This window comes from Acanthisitta chloris, unplaced genomic scaffold (genome assembly GCF_000695815.1).
Source record: "Acanthisitta chloris isolate BGI_N310 unplaced genomic scaffold, ASM69581v1 scaffold9350, whole genome shotgun sequence".
Taxonomy (NCBI): domain Eukaryota; kingdom Metazoa; phylum Chordata; class Aves; order Passeriformes; family Acanthisittidae; genus Acanthisitta; species Acanthisitta chloris.
In genome coordinates this window covers 16,580-35,272 of record NW_008651079.1, presented here as the reverse complement: position 1 = coordinate 35,272, position 18,693 = coordinate 16,580, and the positions used below count along the sequence as shown (strand labels likewise).

Below are 18,693 nucleotides of genomic sequence, written 5' to 3'. Positions count from 1 at the left end.
ATACATTTGGGATTCAGAGGCTTCATTGCTCACAAGGGTCTGGCTGACCTGGAGAGCAATCTGTTTCCAAGTTAGTCAGAAGATTTACTGCCTGAAAATGTCTGCACACCGATATCCCGGAACAGCAGGACTCCCAGCAACGGAAAATGAATCAACCATTCTGAACATACAGGAGTAAAACAATTTAACAAATTCACCAAACCCTGAAAACTGAAACTAGTCCTCGGAATCTTTCTGCAGGAGAAAGAACTTTCTAAGACAACGTAACGCCTGGCAGCAGGCAACCTGCAGCACTTGCATTGTCTAAAACCTATGGCCAAGGACAAAGCTTTCTTCTCAGAAACAGAATACTTGATTTTAACTACCACTGCCCAGGAGAAAGGGAATTAACACTCTAAAAGCCAAACAAATCCTGTTGCTCCATTTATTTAGGCTTTGACAAACTATGCAATATCTTTCAGGGATCCCAGGTCCTTGCAGAAGGAAGGCTCTGAAGAGGTTTCATGCACAGGGGGCATACAGGAATGAGGAATTTTCACTGTCAAGTCATAAGGGAGTCTGTAACATCCTCTAACTGAAGCTGCCTCTGTAGGACAAACAGTCCTGGACATAGCAGGTGAGGGGGAAGGATCTTCTTTTTGTAAAGAGATTCATTGCTTCCAGATGCGTTACTCAGCAAAGATTTTTTCATTTTTTTCTGGGGAAGAAGAGAGATTTCCTGCATAGCTAGCCATGATTCAGAATTCTCCCAGGCATTTTGTAAAACTCAGCCATTACCCTCTTCATCTTGGACAGCTCCTATTTCAGCAAATTGGCAACACTCCTCAGCATCTGCTTGTCTCCCACCCACTATGTCTTCAAAGTCCTCTGTTTAATATATTCATGGTGTTTTCATTACATTCTGGGTTTATCCTAAATCTGAATCCATTCAGATGCAGCTGAAAATGTGTTTCCCCACAAGAATTTGCCTGCTATGGCAGAAATGCAGTAAAAAAAGAGACAGTAAGCACGTTTAAACCACCTCTCCCTCTTGCAGTTGGAATATATTCCTCTAGGATGCCTTTGAACCCTCAGTTTGTTTGAATTCAGGCCCAATACGGCGCCACCGGCCTCAGCAAGAACTCATGCTGAAACAATTTGGTAACATTATCCTCTTGCTAGGGAATAGTGTTTGTTGCATGGGAATGTCATAATGTTGTTGCTCCCTTTGTTTGTGTTAAAGTAAGCACTAACTCTCAAAGCCACCTCTAGAAAATCACTAGCAGGCAGAATATGTGAGGTAGTGACACGGCAAAAAAAAAAAAAAAGGCAGTTCTGTGCTGCTACAACAATGCAGGTCTTTAAAGATACACACGTACTAGTTACAGGAAAGACAGGAAGCTTTCTCTGCACCCTATCCACCCAGGAATGATAAGCCATCCAAAAAGTGTCCCCTTTAAAAGCAACTCTGTCCTGAAAGGACTATTATGCAGCTCTAAGAGCCTAAGCATTTACATGAGACAAAGCTGCAGAGACCAGGGATATCTTTTTATAGACCCAGAGATGTGAGTGGAAAAAACAGACAAGCCTTCAAGCACACATCTCCTTTGGGTCTCCTCCCTACAAACCAGAGCTCTGTTCTGAAAGTATCTCAGACAGCATATAAAGTACAATAGATGTCATTGGGAAATGCATTTTCACATTTCTCCACTGACAGAACCTTCAGTGTTATCAGAAATAGTAGGTTATTTCTCTCCACAATAGCAGAGTGGAAAATGAATACAATATCTCAGCTCTGATATCTGCTTTACTCTGAATTCAACAGCTGAAGGAAGGATCTTATAACTTCTAAATGCAAGCAGTTTTAGAAAACATACTTCATTCAAACTTGTTCCTTCCCTCAGCCCCCAATTTCCACCCATTAGAGAAAATGCCTGTCTCCTCTTTCCACTGCAAGGTGTGTGCATGAGGATGGCAAGGAGTAGATATTTTTATCTTCCTGGTGGTACTCACTATTTTTCAAAGCTGTCTCCTTAAGGCACTCACTAAAACTGTCTTGTAAAGTGGTGGAGCAAAGGACAAGTCACAGTACTACAAAAAAACCCACAAACTTCTTTTTTAAAGTTGAAATGTGGTCTTCCATGGTATGAATTAACCATGGTAAGCAGAAACGGCCAAGTCCAAGAAAAGTTCTGGTAAATCCTTTTCTTTTTTTTAAATATAAAACCAGTAGCAACTGTACCGACTGCACCCAGCAGTTGTGGTTAGACCAAGTATTTGGTGTCACACTCCCTCCTGCAACTTTCCAAGCCTGGTAAGGACTGGCAGTAAGTCAGTGTTTATTGAGTCTCAGGTGGGTCGGGATGGTCCTTTCTGCAAACCCAGTGATTCTGTCTCTGGCCCAGAGCACAGTTCAGTTTAACTGCTCCATCTGCTGAAGGCTCTCAAGGTGTATGTGAGCAGATGTTGGTTAAATCATGGCATTCTGACTACTTTAAACGCTCACACATCCATTTGTGTGATGACCACTTGTGACCAGCTACAGACCTGCTGCACACTGTTGCCATTCCAGTGTTTACAGAATGGAAACTATCACAGCAATTCATGCTCCAAAATGAGAATTCTTCATTGCTTTAGCTGCAAATATTATTATTACTAACCATTTCTGACTGTGATGTATGTTTTTAAGCCAACATACATTTTACCTCAAATATATTCAATTTATCTCAAATGTATTGCATGTAATGAAAATAATCTGAAGTTTTGATTTTAAAAACCACTTCACTAGAAACAATTTTAGTAAGTTGCTGACTTATGCAAAACTGTGGAACATCTACTAAAGGGAAGAATGAAAATGGAGAAGTGAAAATAGGGGTTAATAACTAGGTACTTTTATGTAGAGAACAGAAGCAGTAAAGTTTAAATATTACATATAAAATACATACATACTCAGCAATTCTCTTTGTAGGTATATTTAAGTTCATTTTAAATATTTATGACCACTCACCCTTTTCTGTACTTTGCAGAAATAAACTCCACACTACAAAAACTTTAATGGCAGTGGGTTCTAAATTTGAAGAATCATTTCACCCCTGCTAACAGGGAAAGAATTCCATGAATGTCTACTTTGCTTCCAACTGCTTCACACTGTACTTCAGTATCTCCAAGATCATTCCTGTCTCCATCACATTTAGCATCCCTTTATCTCTCCTTTCACTCTCACTTGGGTGCTAAAATCCAATATATATAAAATCCCTCAAAGCTCCACTGGAGTAGACAAGTATCTACCTTTTACAGATGGGTGGTTTTGTCCAAACTGGCAATTCAAGTAAAGGATTTAAGAAAGAATCTGAAGTTCCAATTCCAATGCAACATTTAAACTCAGCAATACTAATATATGGCTTATAGTTCTCCTTAGAACTGAAATATTCTTTTGAGAAAGGCCCTGGTGCATACAAGGCAGGGTTACTCTGCTTAATAGGAAGTCAAAACGGAAGGGGGGAAAAAAAAAGGCTGAAAACTTGTATTACAGGATGCAACAACTGAAATATGCACACCCCTCTCAGGCCCTCAGCCAGAGTGGCTGCCAAACCTGAGTGTAAGAAACTCCACCCTCTTCTGCAGGACTGGCTTGGAAACTCCTGACCATTACAGCGACCAGTCACTCAGATTAAACTGGCAGGAATAAAAGAAAGAATCGACAAATTGTTCATGTACCTTTGCCCACTGAATTTCACTGACTTGGAGTGATGTTTCCAGTCCATTCTAAATGATACCCTGAGCTCTGACCAGCTTGCTTGGCTGCCAAGTTACCAAACAGCTTGGGGATTTGAGAACTTTCCACAATTTAATACTAATGAGGCAACAAATGCTTTGTAATCCTAAGTATTTCATTAAAAAGTGATTGGGGAAACCTGCAAAAATGACTCCTTACCCTTTCTGTTTCCCTTTATTCCCTCTCACCTCTAGGAAAAAGCAGAGTTAATTCCTGATCCCTCACTGAGACGCTTCCATATTTATCTACAACAGGAAGGGTGGCACTTCCTGCACACCCTGGGATTCGAGCAAAGGTTGTATGAATATGACCACAGGCCCTCATGGAGGGCATTTCACTCTCTCTCAGTCTCAGTCTACATGTGGTTTTGAAGCTATAATGCAATATAGCCCAGAGTTACTTACCTATTTTACTATTCTACCTAGGCAGAAATACTTTGCAACAGCAGTGAACCCAATTCTTCAAGAAAAACAAGAGCTGTCTTTTGAAAATAAAATACACTATTATTACTACCCCTCAAGGCTTCAACTTTACTGTGAGGGAGCCAAAATTAGTGCCTACACAGAGGTTCAACCCAGCCAAGTGCCATGTGTGCTGGCCCAGCTGATCACAGCACCTCCATACACGTTGACTCCAAGCATGTGTATAGTTCCAGGGAAGCCACAATGATGTCCCCATGTACTTGGAGTACAAAGGACACATCAGACTTCTAGTGTGATAAGGTGCTGAAATCTGAATGAAAGCCAAAGAGCTCTAATACATTGCAGAATCAATGACAGAATAGTTTCAGAGCCTAAGAGAATCGTGTCACATGTAAATTACCCTATAACCTAATGCTCCCTGTCCCCTGAGCAACAATGTGCAAGGCAGCTGTGCCAGGCCAGTAAGGCTATGACAGCAGGTAACCCCACAACAATATCCTGAATGCACAGAGCAGATCCAGGGGGCGAGAGAGAGAGGGAAGGCTTCCATGAAGCAGAAGAGATTAAAGGAAGGATACTGCAATGGGCAAAAATTAAGGTCACCAGGACATGAGACACATGAAGACTCAGGACAAGGGCTACTGAGGCAAATACAGACCACAGAGAAGAGCAGGCTAAAATTAAGAATGCAGCAACACTTGTACCTGAGAGAGGAGGAAAGCAGACAAGACTAAAAGAGGAGGATGTTCCCTCTCTATCTGATCATTCCTCCTCTCTTGGCACAACGGGATCCTGAACAGAGAGAGAAGTAGAAGCAGACAAGGGGCGGGGTTTGAGGAATTTTTCTGAAGGCAGCAAAACTCAGGTGGATAAAGGCACAGTGCTCAGCTGAGGGAGACAGTGAGTGCTGGTAGGGAGGAAGGTGGCAGAATTGAAGGAGAACAAATCTTCAGTGAGGAAGTGTGCTTGGTCATGAGATTTCCTCCCGAGACTCTCCATGGAGGAAGAGTAGGAGTAAAGGAAGCAGAGGCTGGGAGTGGGAAATGAGGCCTTTGAGAGGAAAGAAGTGGGCGGGAGGAAAGAGGATGAACACTGTGACGCAGAAGGGCAGCAAGGTAAGAGCCATGACTGTCAGGGACAAGGCTACAAAACAAACTGCCCTGAAAGCTGCCCAGCTAAGCAGCTCAAAGGCATTATCCCCTCTTGGGAGGAAAGGGAGAGAAAACAACTGAGGTCATGCCCAGCTTATTAGAAGTGCTGGGCACATAAGCGATCTGCACTGTCCCCACACCTGGCAAGGTGACAAGCTGCATTCATCTGATATTACTTGAAAGTCCATCCAGATCTGAATTTCTGCCAAGTTCAGGAGGTTGCCAGGGTTGAGATTTCGGTTCCAGCCCACTTTTACCAATTGAAACAAAACGAAAATGAAATATGGGCGCTTAGACAACAGCACTTCCAAGGGAATACAGATTTGTGGCTTATCTGTGCACAGTTCAGTGGTTTAGCTAGTCAACACAAAGCTAAGCCGATATAAACAGCTTTGAAGAAAGCAGATTTCCTTGTAACTTCCCCAAGAATAACTCGTTCCCACTTTTACTGGAACCCAAGCTACCCTAATTCCTCTCTCCCAGCATCCTTACCTCCTCCTCCAGTTTCACCACCTTGGCCTGAGCATTGTTCAAGGCCTGGTCTCGGATCTCAATGTGTCTCCGTTGGTCCTCGTTGGTGGAACGTGCGGCAGCCAGTTCTATTTCCAGTTTCTCTTTTTCCCGCTGTGTTTCCTTGTCTGTGAAAACAAGGTGGATTATCAAGGGACAGCACTTGCCTCTACCCAGCTTTCAGGAGTCTTTCAGTCCAGAGGTGAAGAAAAGATTGTACTGGAACTTCTCACAAGAGAGACAATGCAAATCTAGTGCTAAGGGGAGAGGTGAGAAAAGGACATGGCTTTTAAGGAAAAGAGGGTCTTCTAGCCCTGAAAAATAAGCATGGTACCTTCAAGTAACAATGTGCCACAACAATAGTGAGAAGGAATGGAAAGTGCATCACTCAGTACAGTTACTCAGTTAGGCAATATGCTGATTATGCAGATGGTTAGTGAAACTTGGCACCTCTTCACCTCTGAGCTTTCAGCAGTGGAAAACAAACTGAGTAATTTAAAAATCTCAGGCTGAGGAGAGAGATGACAGACTTCTATGCCTGCAAAGTTTGTGCTCCTTTTTCCACACTGACCCCACAAACAGGAAGGCTGTTCTGCCCAGGGCAGCTGTCTCTTCTCAGAGGAACCCTCCAAGGGTTGGACTTGATGATCTTTGAGGTCTCTTCCAACCAGGTCTGATTCTATGATTCAGCTATCCCACTTTGCTGACAGTACCATCAGAGGAGTCAGAAAACAACTGAGCAATGATAACTCCTCTATCTTCCTCTACTGCCTCTAAAAATGATCCCCTGGGCCAGAACTGAGACACATATCTGTTCTGTCACTGCTCAAAGCAGACTTGCAGTTCAAGAAAGCCTTTTGCACAGCACTGGGCATTCATGTCTGATGCTTTAAAGCGATCCCAAGCACAGCAGCACATCCTTTTCTGCTGCTCTCCAGGAAGAGATGGACCTAGCTGGAGCAGCTATGCTGTGTTTCAAGAACATGGCAACGGGAGAAATTATCACACGGATGTAAGGCAAAGCCACAACACAGAGCTGATGTCCTCTGTATATGTTGTCATTCCTAGCTCAAACCAACCAGCTACAAAGATAACATTAACCCACTTGCTGGATACATAACCACAGAATACTCCCTGGAGTGATCTACACCCAGCACTGATGACACCAGAGAAACTGCATTCCAGAAACCAATATCCCACGACAAAGGAATGAGGACAAGGAGTGGAAGGCTTGAAAAACAGGAACTAGATGTTGGGTGTTAGAACAGACTGCATACGGAGTACACAGGCCCGTTTGTGCAAGCATGTGCATAACTATATTTACAGGACCACAATTACTCCCTTTCTTCTGCCAGCAAAAAGCCAGGAGCAAAGCTTTAGCAACACAGAGTAGCTAAAGATTCCCTTCTGCTAGGGAACCAACACAGCCCACACACAGGTTGCAAAACAAACCTGTCCACCACCAGCACCCAGAACTCTGCAGAGCAAACCCTGACTGCAACTCAGAGCCAGCCCATGACGTAAGACCCAAGGTTAATGCCACCACCTGCCTATTTTTTTCCCATCTTTTCCCAGCATTTCTCTTCCACCCGGGAATGAACTGCTGACAGTGTGAGCACACTAGAATGTACTGCAGAAACCGGGCAGCAATGAGACAGGGTGGCAGTATGCCAGCAGGTATCAGTCAGTGCCAGCAGGCTGTTTGTTAAGCTCCAAGTGCTTGCAGAGAAGCTTTTGGAGGTTTTGTTGCAGACTTTTCCCCTGCTGCTTCACTTGACAAGTACCTACAGCACCCTTAGAAATGGTGGGACTGATGAAATGTAGCACTATGGCTTCCATGTTCATCCAAAAGATGAAACAGAATGTGAGGCCTCACAGCTTCGACCTTCCCACATCTCTGGGTGAATGTCTAAACCTCAACGTCCACCTAACCAGTCTGAAGGAGAGACTAAACTCACAGCCTTTCCACTACCTCCAGGAGTTTGGAATTAACTCCCAGATAGACATTTGCTTGCAACGTAAGACACAAGAAATAAGCTAAAGACAACACAAGGGATGGATACCAGCACTTGTCAGAATAGCAGCAATGTGTATTACATCACAAAAACCCTCTATTTTGCAATTTTATTGCAATACCTTTTTCTATAACAATTGGAGAAAAGTGAGCATTATCAGAAGGGTGGAGCACACCATGGGATGAGAGAAAAGTTGGCTGATTGCCATCAGCCTCAAGACATTTCAGTACAAAGGAAAGCAGCATTTCACATCCGTCATTTGGTTTGCCTTGTGATAAATCCACTGCTGTGGTCAGAATTCCTGACCTTCACCCAGCCCAGCAGACTGCTGGAGTGTTCATCCTCTTTATTTTTGCTGAACAGGATAGGGCAGTGGCAAATTAAAGAGGAAAGAGATAGGAGACCTAGCAGGCTCCAGTCCCACCAGCCTTAACTCATGTCAGGACTCCTGTCAGCCTGGGAAGGTTTCATTCCAAAGCTTTCAAGGAATAAAATAGGTGCACATAATATCCTGTAAATTATGGGGTGAACACTAATTTTACAGTTTAACTGCAAACTACCTTTGCTCCACAATTTCTAGTAAATCCCATCAAATGGACTTTGCATACTGATGGAAAAGGAATTCTTGAATCCCTCCTCCTTTCTCCACTGCCAGTTTTGGACCGTCACTGCCCTGATTTCTGTACTGATAATTAACCTGCTGCACTGTTCTTCTTCCCAGGATGACTGGAGCTTTCTCCTGACCCATAATGACTGTGTGACTCACTTTGTGCAAACAGCTGAGAGATGGTTTTCCGATTGTCTTCAGACCCCTCAAACTCCTTCTCCGCAAGCTGCTTGTTGGCTGTCTCCATACGTTCTGCAAAAATTTTCAAGAAAAGCAACACTAAATAATTAAAACCTTCCAAGCATTAAGTTACATCTGCTCAAGGTATTTCTAATGCAACTGGGGGAAAGGATCTACTAATTCTACATAGCCAAAGGTAAAAAGCCCATCAGAAGCTGACAGTCACTTTTGAAATGTTTCTTATTATATCCTTGAGGAAATACTCTCAATGAGACAAAAGAGGTTAAATAAAGGTCCAAATAAATTACTTTAAAAAACTGTAACACAGAAAAAAAATTTTTTTTCAATTTACCTTTATTTTTTCCATGCAAATAAATCTTACATGTAACTAAAAGATTCTGTTATAGTTCTCCACTAAATCTTAATAGAAGATTAAATCACTGCTGTCCAATTACCTGACTTTAGGGAATAGTGTAAAACCCTAAGAACAGCTTAACAGCTCTGCTGCTTCAGGCTGTTAGAAATTTGTAACAGTCTATGAAAATTAGAATGAAATATTTGTGCTGTGCTTTATTATGAAAAAGATTATTTAATGCAGCCTTTGTGTACCATCCTCCTCAATAGCACTGGGCACTGCATGCCTTTACTTCCTCACTCAAAACAATTTCTGAGAGTCTTAGCACAAGACTAGGGGCAGTGAGAACAGATGACATGCAGGACAATCAGGAGGCTTTTATAAAAAAACCTTACAGTTCACAAGCAAGATAGTGTACCTTCAAACATCTCAAATTGCAGATGGTTTTCACCTTTCAAACGAATGTTTAAGCTTTCACCCCCCGTTAAGGTCAAATACCATTCAACACCACTCTCTGCCACAGCCATGGTGCTGCCTCAGCCTCTTAGGCAGAACAAGACACTAACATCTCACTCTGGAAAAGGAAGGGAGATCCAAAAAACCAGATGCCTACATTGATAAGGAATGACAAGACCTTCAGGAAGAGCAGACAGTCTGCAGTTTGTATGTCAGTGTGAAAAGGTCACTGGACAGGAAATCAAGTGAACATGCCTGGCATGGGATTAGGCAGTCAGCAAAACCTCTTTCCATTTGTGTAAACCTAACAAATTGTACAAATTGTCTCTAGGATATAAGACATGAGAGAATTCCAGGCTTGCATCTGGTTTATGGTATTTGGCTTATCACATGTTTCTTGTCAATGAGAAACAGGCTGGAAATGAAAGACTGCAGCACTCTCCTAAACCTGTCTTTTCCATTCTCCCAGCAAGTGCTTAAAATCTCTGACTACTGAATACACTCGAGTATTCCTCAGATTATACTTGTGTCAGACATGGTGAGTTCTGAAGCAAAACACTGCTCTGCCAAGTAAGTACAATAATAAAAAAACCCCACACATTGAACAACAGCAGTTTTACTCCATTTACCTCTTAGATCCCTGTTGAAATCATGAAGCCTACGAATTTCTCCTTCCAGTTTGTTTCTCATGGCCTTTTCCAGGGCATCCCGCTTAGAGGATGATTTCTCCAGGTTTTTGTATGCCTCTGAAACTTGCTGAATTTCTGTTTCCAGCTGCAGTGGAAGTGAAAACAAGTACTATTTTATCACTAACAATTTTCACTCAGGCTCAGTGAGATTACCTTCTCTCAAGTGTCCTTCATTCAGAGAAACCTACTCCTATACACAAGTAAAACCACAGTCTCAGGTCTGTGATGGATCCTTCTGTAAAAAGCTACTAAAAGCTAAAATAAAGATCTAAACTCTCCTTCCAGACTCTCACTTTGTTTCCCCAATATGTGAGAATGTGCATATAGCAAACTGAAGAAGTGCAAACGCAATCTATTTTTTTCCAAGACTGAGGCAGTTTGACACCACAGTTTGGGCAAAAAGCTTTTATATAAATAGCTAACACAATATCAAGAGAGTAAGTTAAATTAAAAAAAGGCAGATCAAACTATGCAAAAAAACCCTAGTGACAGATCCTGCATCGCTGATGAGCTCTACAGATCTATAACTGTTACGGTCCAAAACTCACAATTAAACCTCCTGATGTTCTATGTTTACACTCCTACAACTTAGTTGTGCTTTTAAATATTCAATTTACTAAATGGAAGAAGGGAAACAGTAAAATATATTTTATCCTTCCTTTTAGCCTCCAGTGTAAAGCTTCTCTGATCATCCAGAGCAGAAGGAGATTCATTTCTACCTCTCCTGACTCAGTATATTTTGCTATGGAAGTGTGGATCCACATAATAGCAAACCCCATCAGTACTGTCAACAGGAGGGTGGAGGAGGGTGGAGGGAAGTGCATTTTCATTCTTCTGTCATTATCAGGAAGCTGTCAAATATTTCTCTAAAGAATTTCCTGCCCAGGAACCTTCCAAAAAAAATACAACAAAACCAATATATGCCCCTGGAAAGAGGTACTATAGGGAATAATGAGTGTGGAAAGCCACTCTGGTCACCTGAACTCAAACACATGCTTTAAGCAGCCACACATTTTTATGGCCCTGGAGACCTCTCCATGCAAAGAGCACAGTAAGGCCCACAAAATCCTAAATTGCAAGTAGCATCAGCCTTTCCATAGCTGCAAGGCAAAAGCAAAGCTGACCTGTTGCACAGCTTTAAACCACTGGTCATCAAGAAGTTATTTCTATGAGGCAGTGTGAAAATACCTCCCCACATGCAAGTTAATGATGGGTTTCACTGTGATATTTTCTTTCAAATGTTTAAGCATCATATACTCTGCTTGCTTCATAAAGGCAAAGGTGGCAAATAGCTGGGTCCAAATCAAGACATTAAGTTTTCATGGAAGTTGTGTGGTGTTGAGAGAGGGACAAAAGAAGTGTTAGTCCCAGTCCTGCAGTCCAAATGTCTTTAACGTAGCCATAGCAGCAAGTACTTGCCTTGCACAGTGTTCTGCCAACCAGTTTTGTAGCAATGTCCCCTGTGCCTCCTTGAGCGACTATGGTCTCGTGCCATTCCAAACAGGCCCTTCCTGCAGTTTCTAAAGCCTTTTAGGGAAAAGGAAACCTGCTGCTATCCTGGACACAAGCTTTAATTTAACCAAGCAAGCCAAGCAGTCAGCCTCTTCAGGCAGCTGATGAGGATGTGCTTTTGAGTATGGTCAAGAAACTGTTAGAGAACTGAAGGTTTCGATTCTATCTTCTGACAAAGTCAAGCTGATGCCCAAAGGGACAGGATACAGACTAATCAGTCTGCATATCAAAGACTCTAAAGTAGATAATCAATTCGTTAAGCAAGGAATGCAACAGTCACAGTTTAGATGATTCAATTATGGACTATGCCAGACACAGGAAAGTGCCTGAATTCCAGAACACCCACCTTCTGCAGCCGGGCCACCTTCTCGTAACACCCATCCAGCTCCTGTCGCAGAGATCGGTTCTCTTCTGACAGGATTTCCACCATTTGCTGTGCCCTGGAAACGATGGCGAAAGGATCTACTTGCATCTGCTGATATGGGGAAGGGATCTGCTGGGCTCGGGGCATTACTGAATAGGAGTCGCCCTGCTGCTGCTGTGGGCCTAGGAAGGGCTGGCATAGCCGGTACAAATCTCCCTGGTGGACTTGGTTGGACAAGAAAGGCTGCTGGGTCCGTGGCAGAATGCCAGGATCTGCCTGGCTTGGAGTCAGAGGTTGCTGATGCTGGGAAGGGGACAGCCTGGATGGCGGCGGAGACTGAAGCAAAGTCAAAGATCCCAGGGATGTCAAGGAAGAAGTTGGGCTGTGGTGGTGAGGTGGTCTCTGTTGTAACTGCAGCTGCACATCTGGGTTCTGCCTGGAAAACAGAGAGCAGAGGCTCCATCACACATGTCACAAACCCAGTGACAAGGCATGGAATGACCTGCCCAGCTTCCATGCACAGGTCTTCCCCCACAAAAGACTCATGTGAGGGTTTCTTCTATTTTGTAAGTTTGTTTTTAAAAAAATGTTTCGAAAGAAAATCATCATCAGAAAATACATTCTAAGTGGACAAAGGTCTATCCTCTTGAGTCTATTTTGTACAGAAACACTTAGATAAAGTCTATCAACAACTACTGACCAAAATGATATTCATAACTTTTTGCCACACTTTGTGGAGAAAACTGCTAGGAACAGGCACTTTTGTTCCGGCCCTTAATGTGACATCTCTCATGGAGAAAACAATGAATTTTCTTCTGCAATTCAGGATACAGTGTAACAAGGATTGTTCAAGCTTGATGCTAGTATGCCAGCACTGATTTCAGCTTTCTGAAATATCAACCAACAAGCTGCTGCCTGGTTAAATGAGACAGTTAAAGGGTCTAAAAACCAACCTAAGAATCAGAAACAGCTTTTTGATGCTGAACTCTCCTCAGTCCTACGCAGCAGGTATGTTTACTGCTCCTAACAATAACCTCTGCAGGATACGAAAGACAGATCTAGAAATCTACAGCATGTTTGACTATCATAGAACTCCGAGCTACACCAGCTCACATTTCCCAGGCTCTGGAGATCCCCAGCTCAACTCCTGCTGCATTAGCCAAGTAAGAAATCTCTCTTAGAGGACTGTATGGATTTATCATGCTTGGATGACCTCAGGAGGCAGGTTTTGCTTCCTCCTCTGAAAGACATTCAACCTTTAACTTCTCTGGACGTTCTTTATTTTAACAGTTGAAAGCACTCCCTCTCCATGCAGCAACCAGTCCCTTTAAGCACAGAGCTCAGCCTGGTGCAGACCCAAGTCTGGCAGTTTAGTGTGTTCTGAAACGCTCCTGCTGCTCTGATAAAATTTCTCACCCTTTGGGATGCAGTTCAACCCTGCAGCTGGAAAAGCACACACTGTTGTTCCACCTGGCCAATAGCTGCTACAGAATACCCCCACAGCTGTCTGTGCTCACAGGAGGGACCCTCCAGGCCTGCCCTACCGTGAGGGTACTGGATGTACAAGGCAGCCTGCAGCTCTCCCACCACACCAGGAGTGCTAGAGGAATTGACAACAGCAAGCATGAAGCTGAACTGGGAAATAAAGGGTTACACAACAGGCTTCTCAGCCAAGTGCCAACACTCAGCATCATCCTTCCTGTTCTCTGCAGAAAGAAGGAATCAACTCCTCATACCTTCCAAGAGGAAGCACCGGCATTACTCACATCTGGCTGGCAGCGCACATGGGAGCTGGGACGTTCTCAGCCCAGCACAGGGTTCACTATTTCTGTACCATGCACCTTATGTCTTACTTTCCCTCCTTCCCAGCAGAGAAGGTGTATGGAAACCTCCAAGGTCATGCTCAAATTCCTTAACTGGAAACAAATCTAGCCTTTGTCAGGCAGAAAAAAAAATAATCAAAAAATCACTGCTCTAGCTACTGTTTCTCACACTCAGGTGACTGTGATGCCTGCCAGTGATGTCATTTCAGGAGCTGTATTGCCCCAGAAATGGTAATATGCAGTGTAAGGATCTCAGGGGTCATGCAGAAGAGAGATGTGCAATTAATTTCCTCACGAATGTTGAGTTTAGTAGCAGCAATTTGGTTCTTTCCCTCCCAGGAGGGCAGCTCTACCTACGGTTGCATCCATTTCATTAACTCTATCTGCCAGTTCTCATAATGAAGGCAAAACCATCACAGCCCAGGCTCAAGGTCACCTGGTTTGTCTCAGGTGGTTTCCAGCTCCTTTCTTAGCTCACCCAGTTGTGTGCAGAGTTAAAACTGCATTTTCACAAACCACTTATCTCCTTGAGCTCATTCTTTACCTATGGCCACGCAGCTCTGTTTTGATGCTATAATCAATTAGGGAATAACCTTGCTGTAACACTTAATCTGTGATGACCTGATGACCTACAGAGGTTAGATCAAAAGAAATACATTGCCAGTCTGCCTCATGGATGCAAAAAAACAATTTTCAACCTACAAAATACGCTTCCAGTCTGAAAAGAACACGAAGCAGTTACTCAGAGACTGACTCCGCTGGTCTCAGTGAGTTAATCTCATAAGCCTAATGAGGACTATTTAGATCCCAATGTTAACAATTTGAGTTATTTGGCTAAAAACATCTTGTTATTCTGTCATCAGAGACTCAGGGGCAGAATCTTGCCATCCTGAGCACTTCTGAAAGGAACACAAATTTGGCCAAGGAAAAATAACAGCAGCAGTTAAATTCTGCAGGGACAGTCGTACTGACATGTCTAGTTATGACTGTATTTTAAAAAACCTATTGTAAAAAACAACTCTAGGAAAGCACAGCTGAGTATTTCTAAACAAGATACATTTCCAAGATTTCCAGCATATTGGCACTCACACCCAAAGCCTCTCATAATCTTGAAATTATACCAATCTTGTGGGCTCAAGCTAAAACATGAGAGCTGGGAGCCTCTGGTTCTGTGGCATTACCAACTGCATTAGGGCTTCCAAAATGTCACAAAGGCATTTATATTTCGAGAATGAGAGAACACAACTGGGGTAATACATCCTACCTTAAAAAAAAAAATAAATAAATCCTAGTAACCTCACAATGACACTAGACCTTTTAAGATTTTGCATGCAAACTCTTAAATACACATTCAAAGAACTTTTTAGCATTCCCACTACTTACAATTTTGTCTTATAAAATACTTACATGTATTTTGTGGGTACAAAATACCTGGCTCTGAGATTTCTTCACATTAACATGAGAAATTAATAATTTATTTCTCTGGTAAAGCAATTTTGGACTGAGAGATTCAAAAAGGTAAGCAACCAGACTTTTCAAGATTTTTAAGCCAGACTGCAAAACTTTCAGGTACAAATGACTGTCGGTGTCACCTAACAGTACTGCTGATAGAATAGTAGTAGAAACTTCCCTCCATGAGAGAATGAGTCCTCAGGTAACCCTGCAGTAGTAATCAAAATTTTATCTGAACTAACCACTTCAGAAAAAATGTAGACTCTCAAAATACAAGGAAAACAAAATTACACAATCTCCTTCTACTTGCCTCGGTATCATAGAGACCTGAACAAACCAAATGCAGGAATAAAAACCAAGTCAGAGCAATAATCCCCACAAGTGTTTAAGTTTGAAAGCATAACTTTAAGGGTCACTTCATTTTGCAGGCTGTATCATACGAGAATCTCTGCTTGCCTTACAGTCCCTGGCATGTATCGGAGAAACACTCCACACGAGCCAAGTGCAAACCTGGATTTATGGTTCTGCAACCACAAGGGTCACCTCAGCTTTTAAGTCATGCAGGCAGAAATAGGGAGTAAGGGCAGCTGTGCGAGCAGACCCAACCATCAGGAGTGCTGAGGCTGCCAGGACTGCAGAGTCACACAGCAGATCTGTGGGTAGAGCAACACAGTGGGGAGGGCAGAAGAATGAAGGGATCAGGAAAGGTCTCTGGCTCGTTAAATTTTTTTTTTCTGCCCTCCCAGCTTCTCCTGCCTGTTTCATGTTCAAGAAGCTACAGCTCCCCTCTCGTCCCCAACCCTCCTGCACAGCCCAGGAAACGCTGCCTGCGGGAGGGAGCAGGCTCCACTCCATTACACAGCCGAAATCAAACCCATGCATTTCTGTTCTGCTTCCCAGTCATACCTGATTAGCCCCCACTTTGATGCTGCTCAGGGGAACGCAGTGCACAGAAGTGATTTACTAATTATGGGACAAATTCTGCAGACGTCCCTCTCAAAAACTTTCTGTGAAGTCAATGGGATTAATCACCACAGCAGGAGCTCAGTCGTTTGGGCTCCAAACAGAGGATGGCGCTTGAATCAGACAGACAGGGAGCTCCCTCTGCACCCAAACTGCATCAGCCCTCGCAACCCACACTGAGCCCAAGGCACCCATCCTCTGCTCCCAGACCTGGAGGGTTTTTTCCATCAAGAGCAGCTGAGATATTAGGGAGAGAACAGGACTTTGGAGCTCCACATGCAGCCAGCCCTCTTCTGAACTTTCCTTAATATTTCCAAATAACAGCAGGGATGCCTCCGGCATGCCCAGTATTTACATTAAACCAACATCATTACCAACATATACTGTTCCCAAACTTACACCGCCCAAGAGCAGGTGAGGCAAACTGTTTGCAGACTGGTTTAAACTTAACACACAGCCCATTCCTTTCCCAGACTGGGGAGGGTGAAGCATGAGAATGCTGTGAATTCCCCAATGTTTATCTTGCTCAACGAGTTCTATTTAACCGCATCATTAGGTCACCCTCAAATTCCCCCGAACAATGAGGGGAAAAACCCGCAGAAAAGGGTGTGGCTTCGGGAGCAGAGAGAAGGGGCTTTGTTTCCTTGATGCACAGTTCAAAAAATGCACACATTTACCAATCCAAATGAATCCTGATAAACACCGAGCGGCAGCGCAGGAACACTGGGGACTGCAAAGACACCCCTGGGGAGAGGCAAACGCTCTCCCCGAAGTTGTATGCCTTTCAAATCCTCACACCATTACCCAGCTGCACCTTTAGTAACACAGAAGGTTTCTTGTCTAAATGACAGTTTCTCTTAAAGCGTGTGGGAGAGGGAGGGGAATAGAGGACTCGCTCCCTTCCTTTGCTATGCTGCTCTGTAATTTATGGATTAGTCTTGCAATTGTTCTACTGCTTCAGCATTTGCTTGCAAAGGAAACTTCTCCTCTGTGCAGCTATTTAGGTTAAAAAGTAACCTCATTAGATTCCCAATGCTTTGAAGACAAATTTCAGTTGCTTCCCCTACTGGAAACCTTGCCAGCTGAACCTTTCTCCTCCCCCCTCCCTTTCCCCCCACCATGTTCTTTCAAAGCAGCCAGGATCCATCCAATACAGACAAAAATCACCCTGTCTAGAGGAGCTGACTGTTGGCGTGTTTTCAAATACCTCTCCCTTAAACAGCAAGCAGGCTACGTCTCAGATTCACCGCATATAATATTATGAGTATTTCTGATGCAGCACAACCATTGAGGATCTATTTCCCTTTCCCGTGTGCAGAGAGATTTGAGGCCTTTGAATTTTCAAAAACATTTGCAACGAGCTTCTACAATCATTACCCCCCCTAAACCCTTTACTTCCCCTTTTCCTGGCCTCTTTTTTATTTATTTAGCCAGATCAAAGGGCCTTTTCATCAGGCTTGTATGCTGCTGAAGTCATTTCAGATCACAAACAATGGTGGACAAACTCTGAAAATAGCTCCTCATAGGACTAGGAAGGTCCTGAGCAGATTCAAACCCCCCAAAGCTCAGACTGCTCCCAAATACTGACTGGTTTCTTCTTCATGTTCCCCTCAAAACACAACACAGTATGTGCAAACACAAACATGCAGAGACCTCACCATTTACTGAATGTAGCAATGCCCTCCTGTTGTTCCTCTGTATTACCCTTTTAGCTTCAAAATGAAGCCAAAATCATTATATCAAATCTCACCTGGATGGAGATGAGATGGTATGGAAACAGGTAAAGCTGTGGTTTAGCCCACCTTAATAGAACTCCATCTTCACTCACATGGACATCAGTGTTTGCCTCAAGCCAAATCTAGCTCCTTATCCAGAGGGAACCAGAACAGGCTGAGATTTCAAATGGTGCAAGGAAAATTAGTGAAAGCTAAACAAGCAGCTCTGGACTGAGGCACAAAGCACACTCTCATTTTCTACTCCTACACTTTGGTCCACTGAAAATAAAATTTGAAAAACTCTACATGAAGCTCAGGTGATTTTTGTTACCTGCACCACTACTGCTTTCATTCACTTTCTCCATTCCTATGTGACGCAGTTTTAAATTTAAAAACAATCTTTTGTCTGGGCAGATGTAATTAAAGAACAGCTTAAGTCCTGCAATAAGTAACTACAAGTTTCTGCAATGAATCACACCATAACTTTGGCTTTTGTAGCAAAGTTTTTGTACAGCTCTGGAGCCTCAGCATTAAACTTCCCCATGCCATAAAATCAAGCTGCCTTGTTCTGGAGTGTTTTGGGTTTTTTAAAATAGAAAAGAGTCAGGCCTCTCCAGTTAGTTACTGAACCAGGTCCTTCCAGACAGTCTGCAGTTGAACCTAATATGTCACCTCACATAATACAGACAGGATCCTTGCTGAAAGAAAACCTGTGTCAGGAGTGA

At 43.2% G+C, this 18,693-nt stretch overlaps 1 protein-coding gene across 1 annotated transcript in view; it reads right to left on the bottom strand.

The window, feature by feature from the left end:
- The window catches only part of AMOT (angiomotin), a 33,246-nt gene that overhangs the window by 12,025 nt on the left and 2,528 nt on the right, over positions 1 to 18,693 (bottom strand). Inside the window, exons 3-6 of the mRNA XM_009071596.1 lie at positions 11,998 to 12,451; positions 10,080 to 10,224; positions 8,619 to 8,711; positions 5,820 to 5,965 (exon numbers count right to left, since the gene is read on the bottom strand). Of these exons, the coding sequence (XP_009069844.1) occupies positions 5,820 to 5,965; positions 8,619 to 8,711; positions 10,080 to 10,224; positions 11,998 to 12,451 (838 nt within the window). The remainder of the gene's footprint in view (positions 1 to 5,819; positions 5,966 to 8,618; positions 8,712 to 10,079; positions 10,225 to 11,997; positions 12,452 to 18,693) is intronic.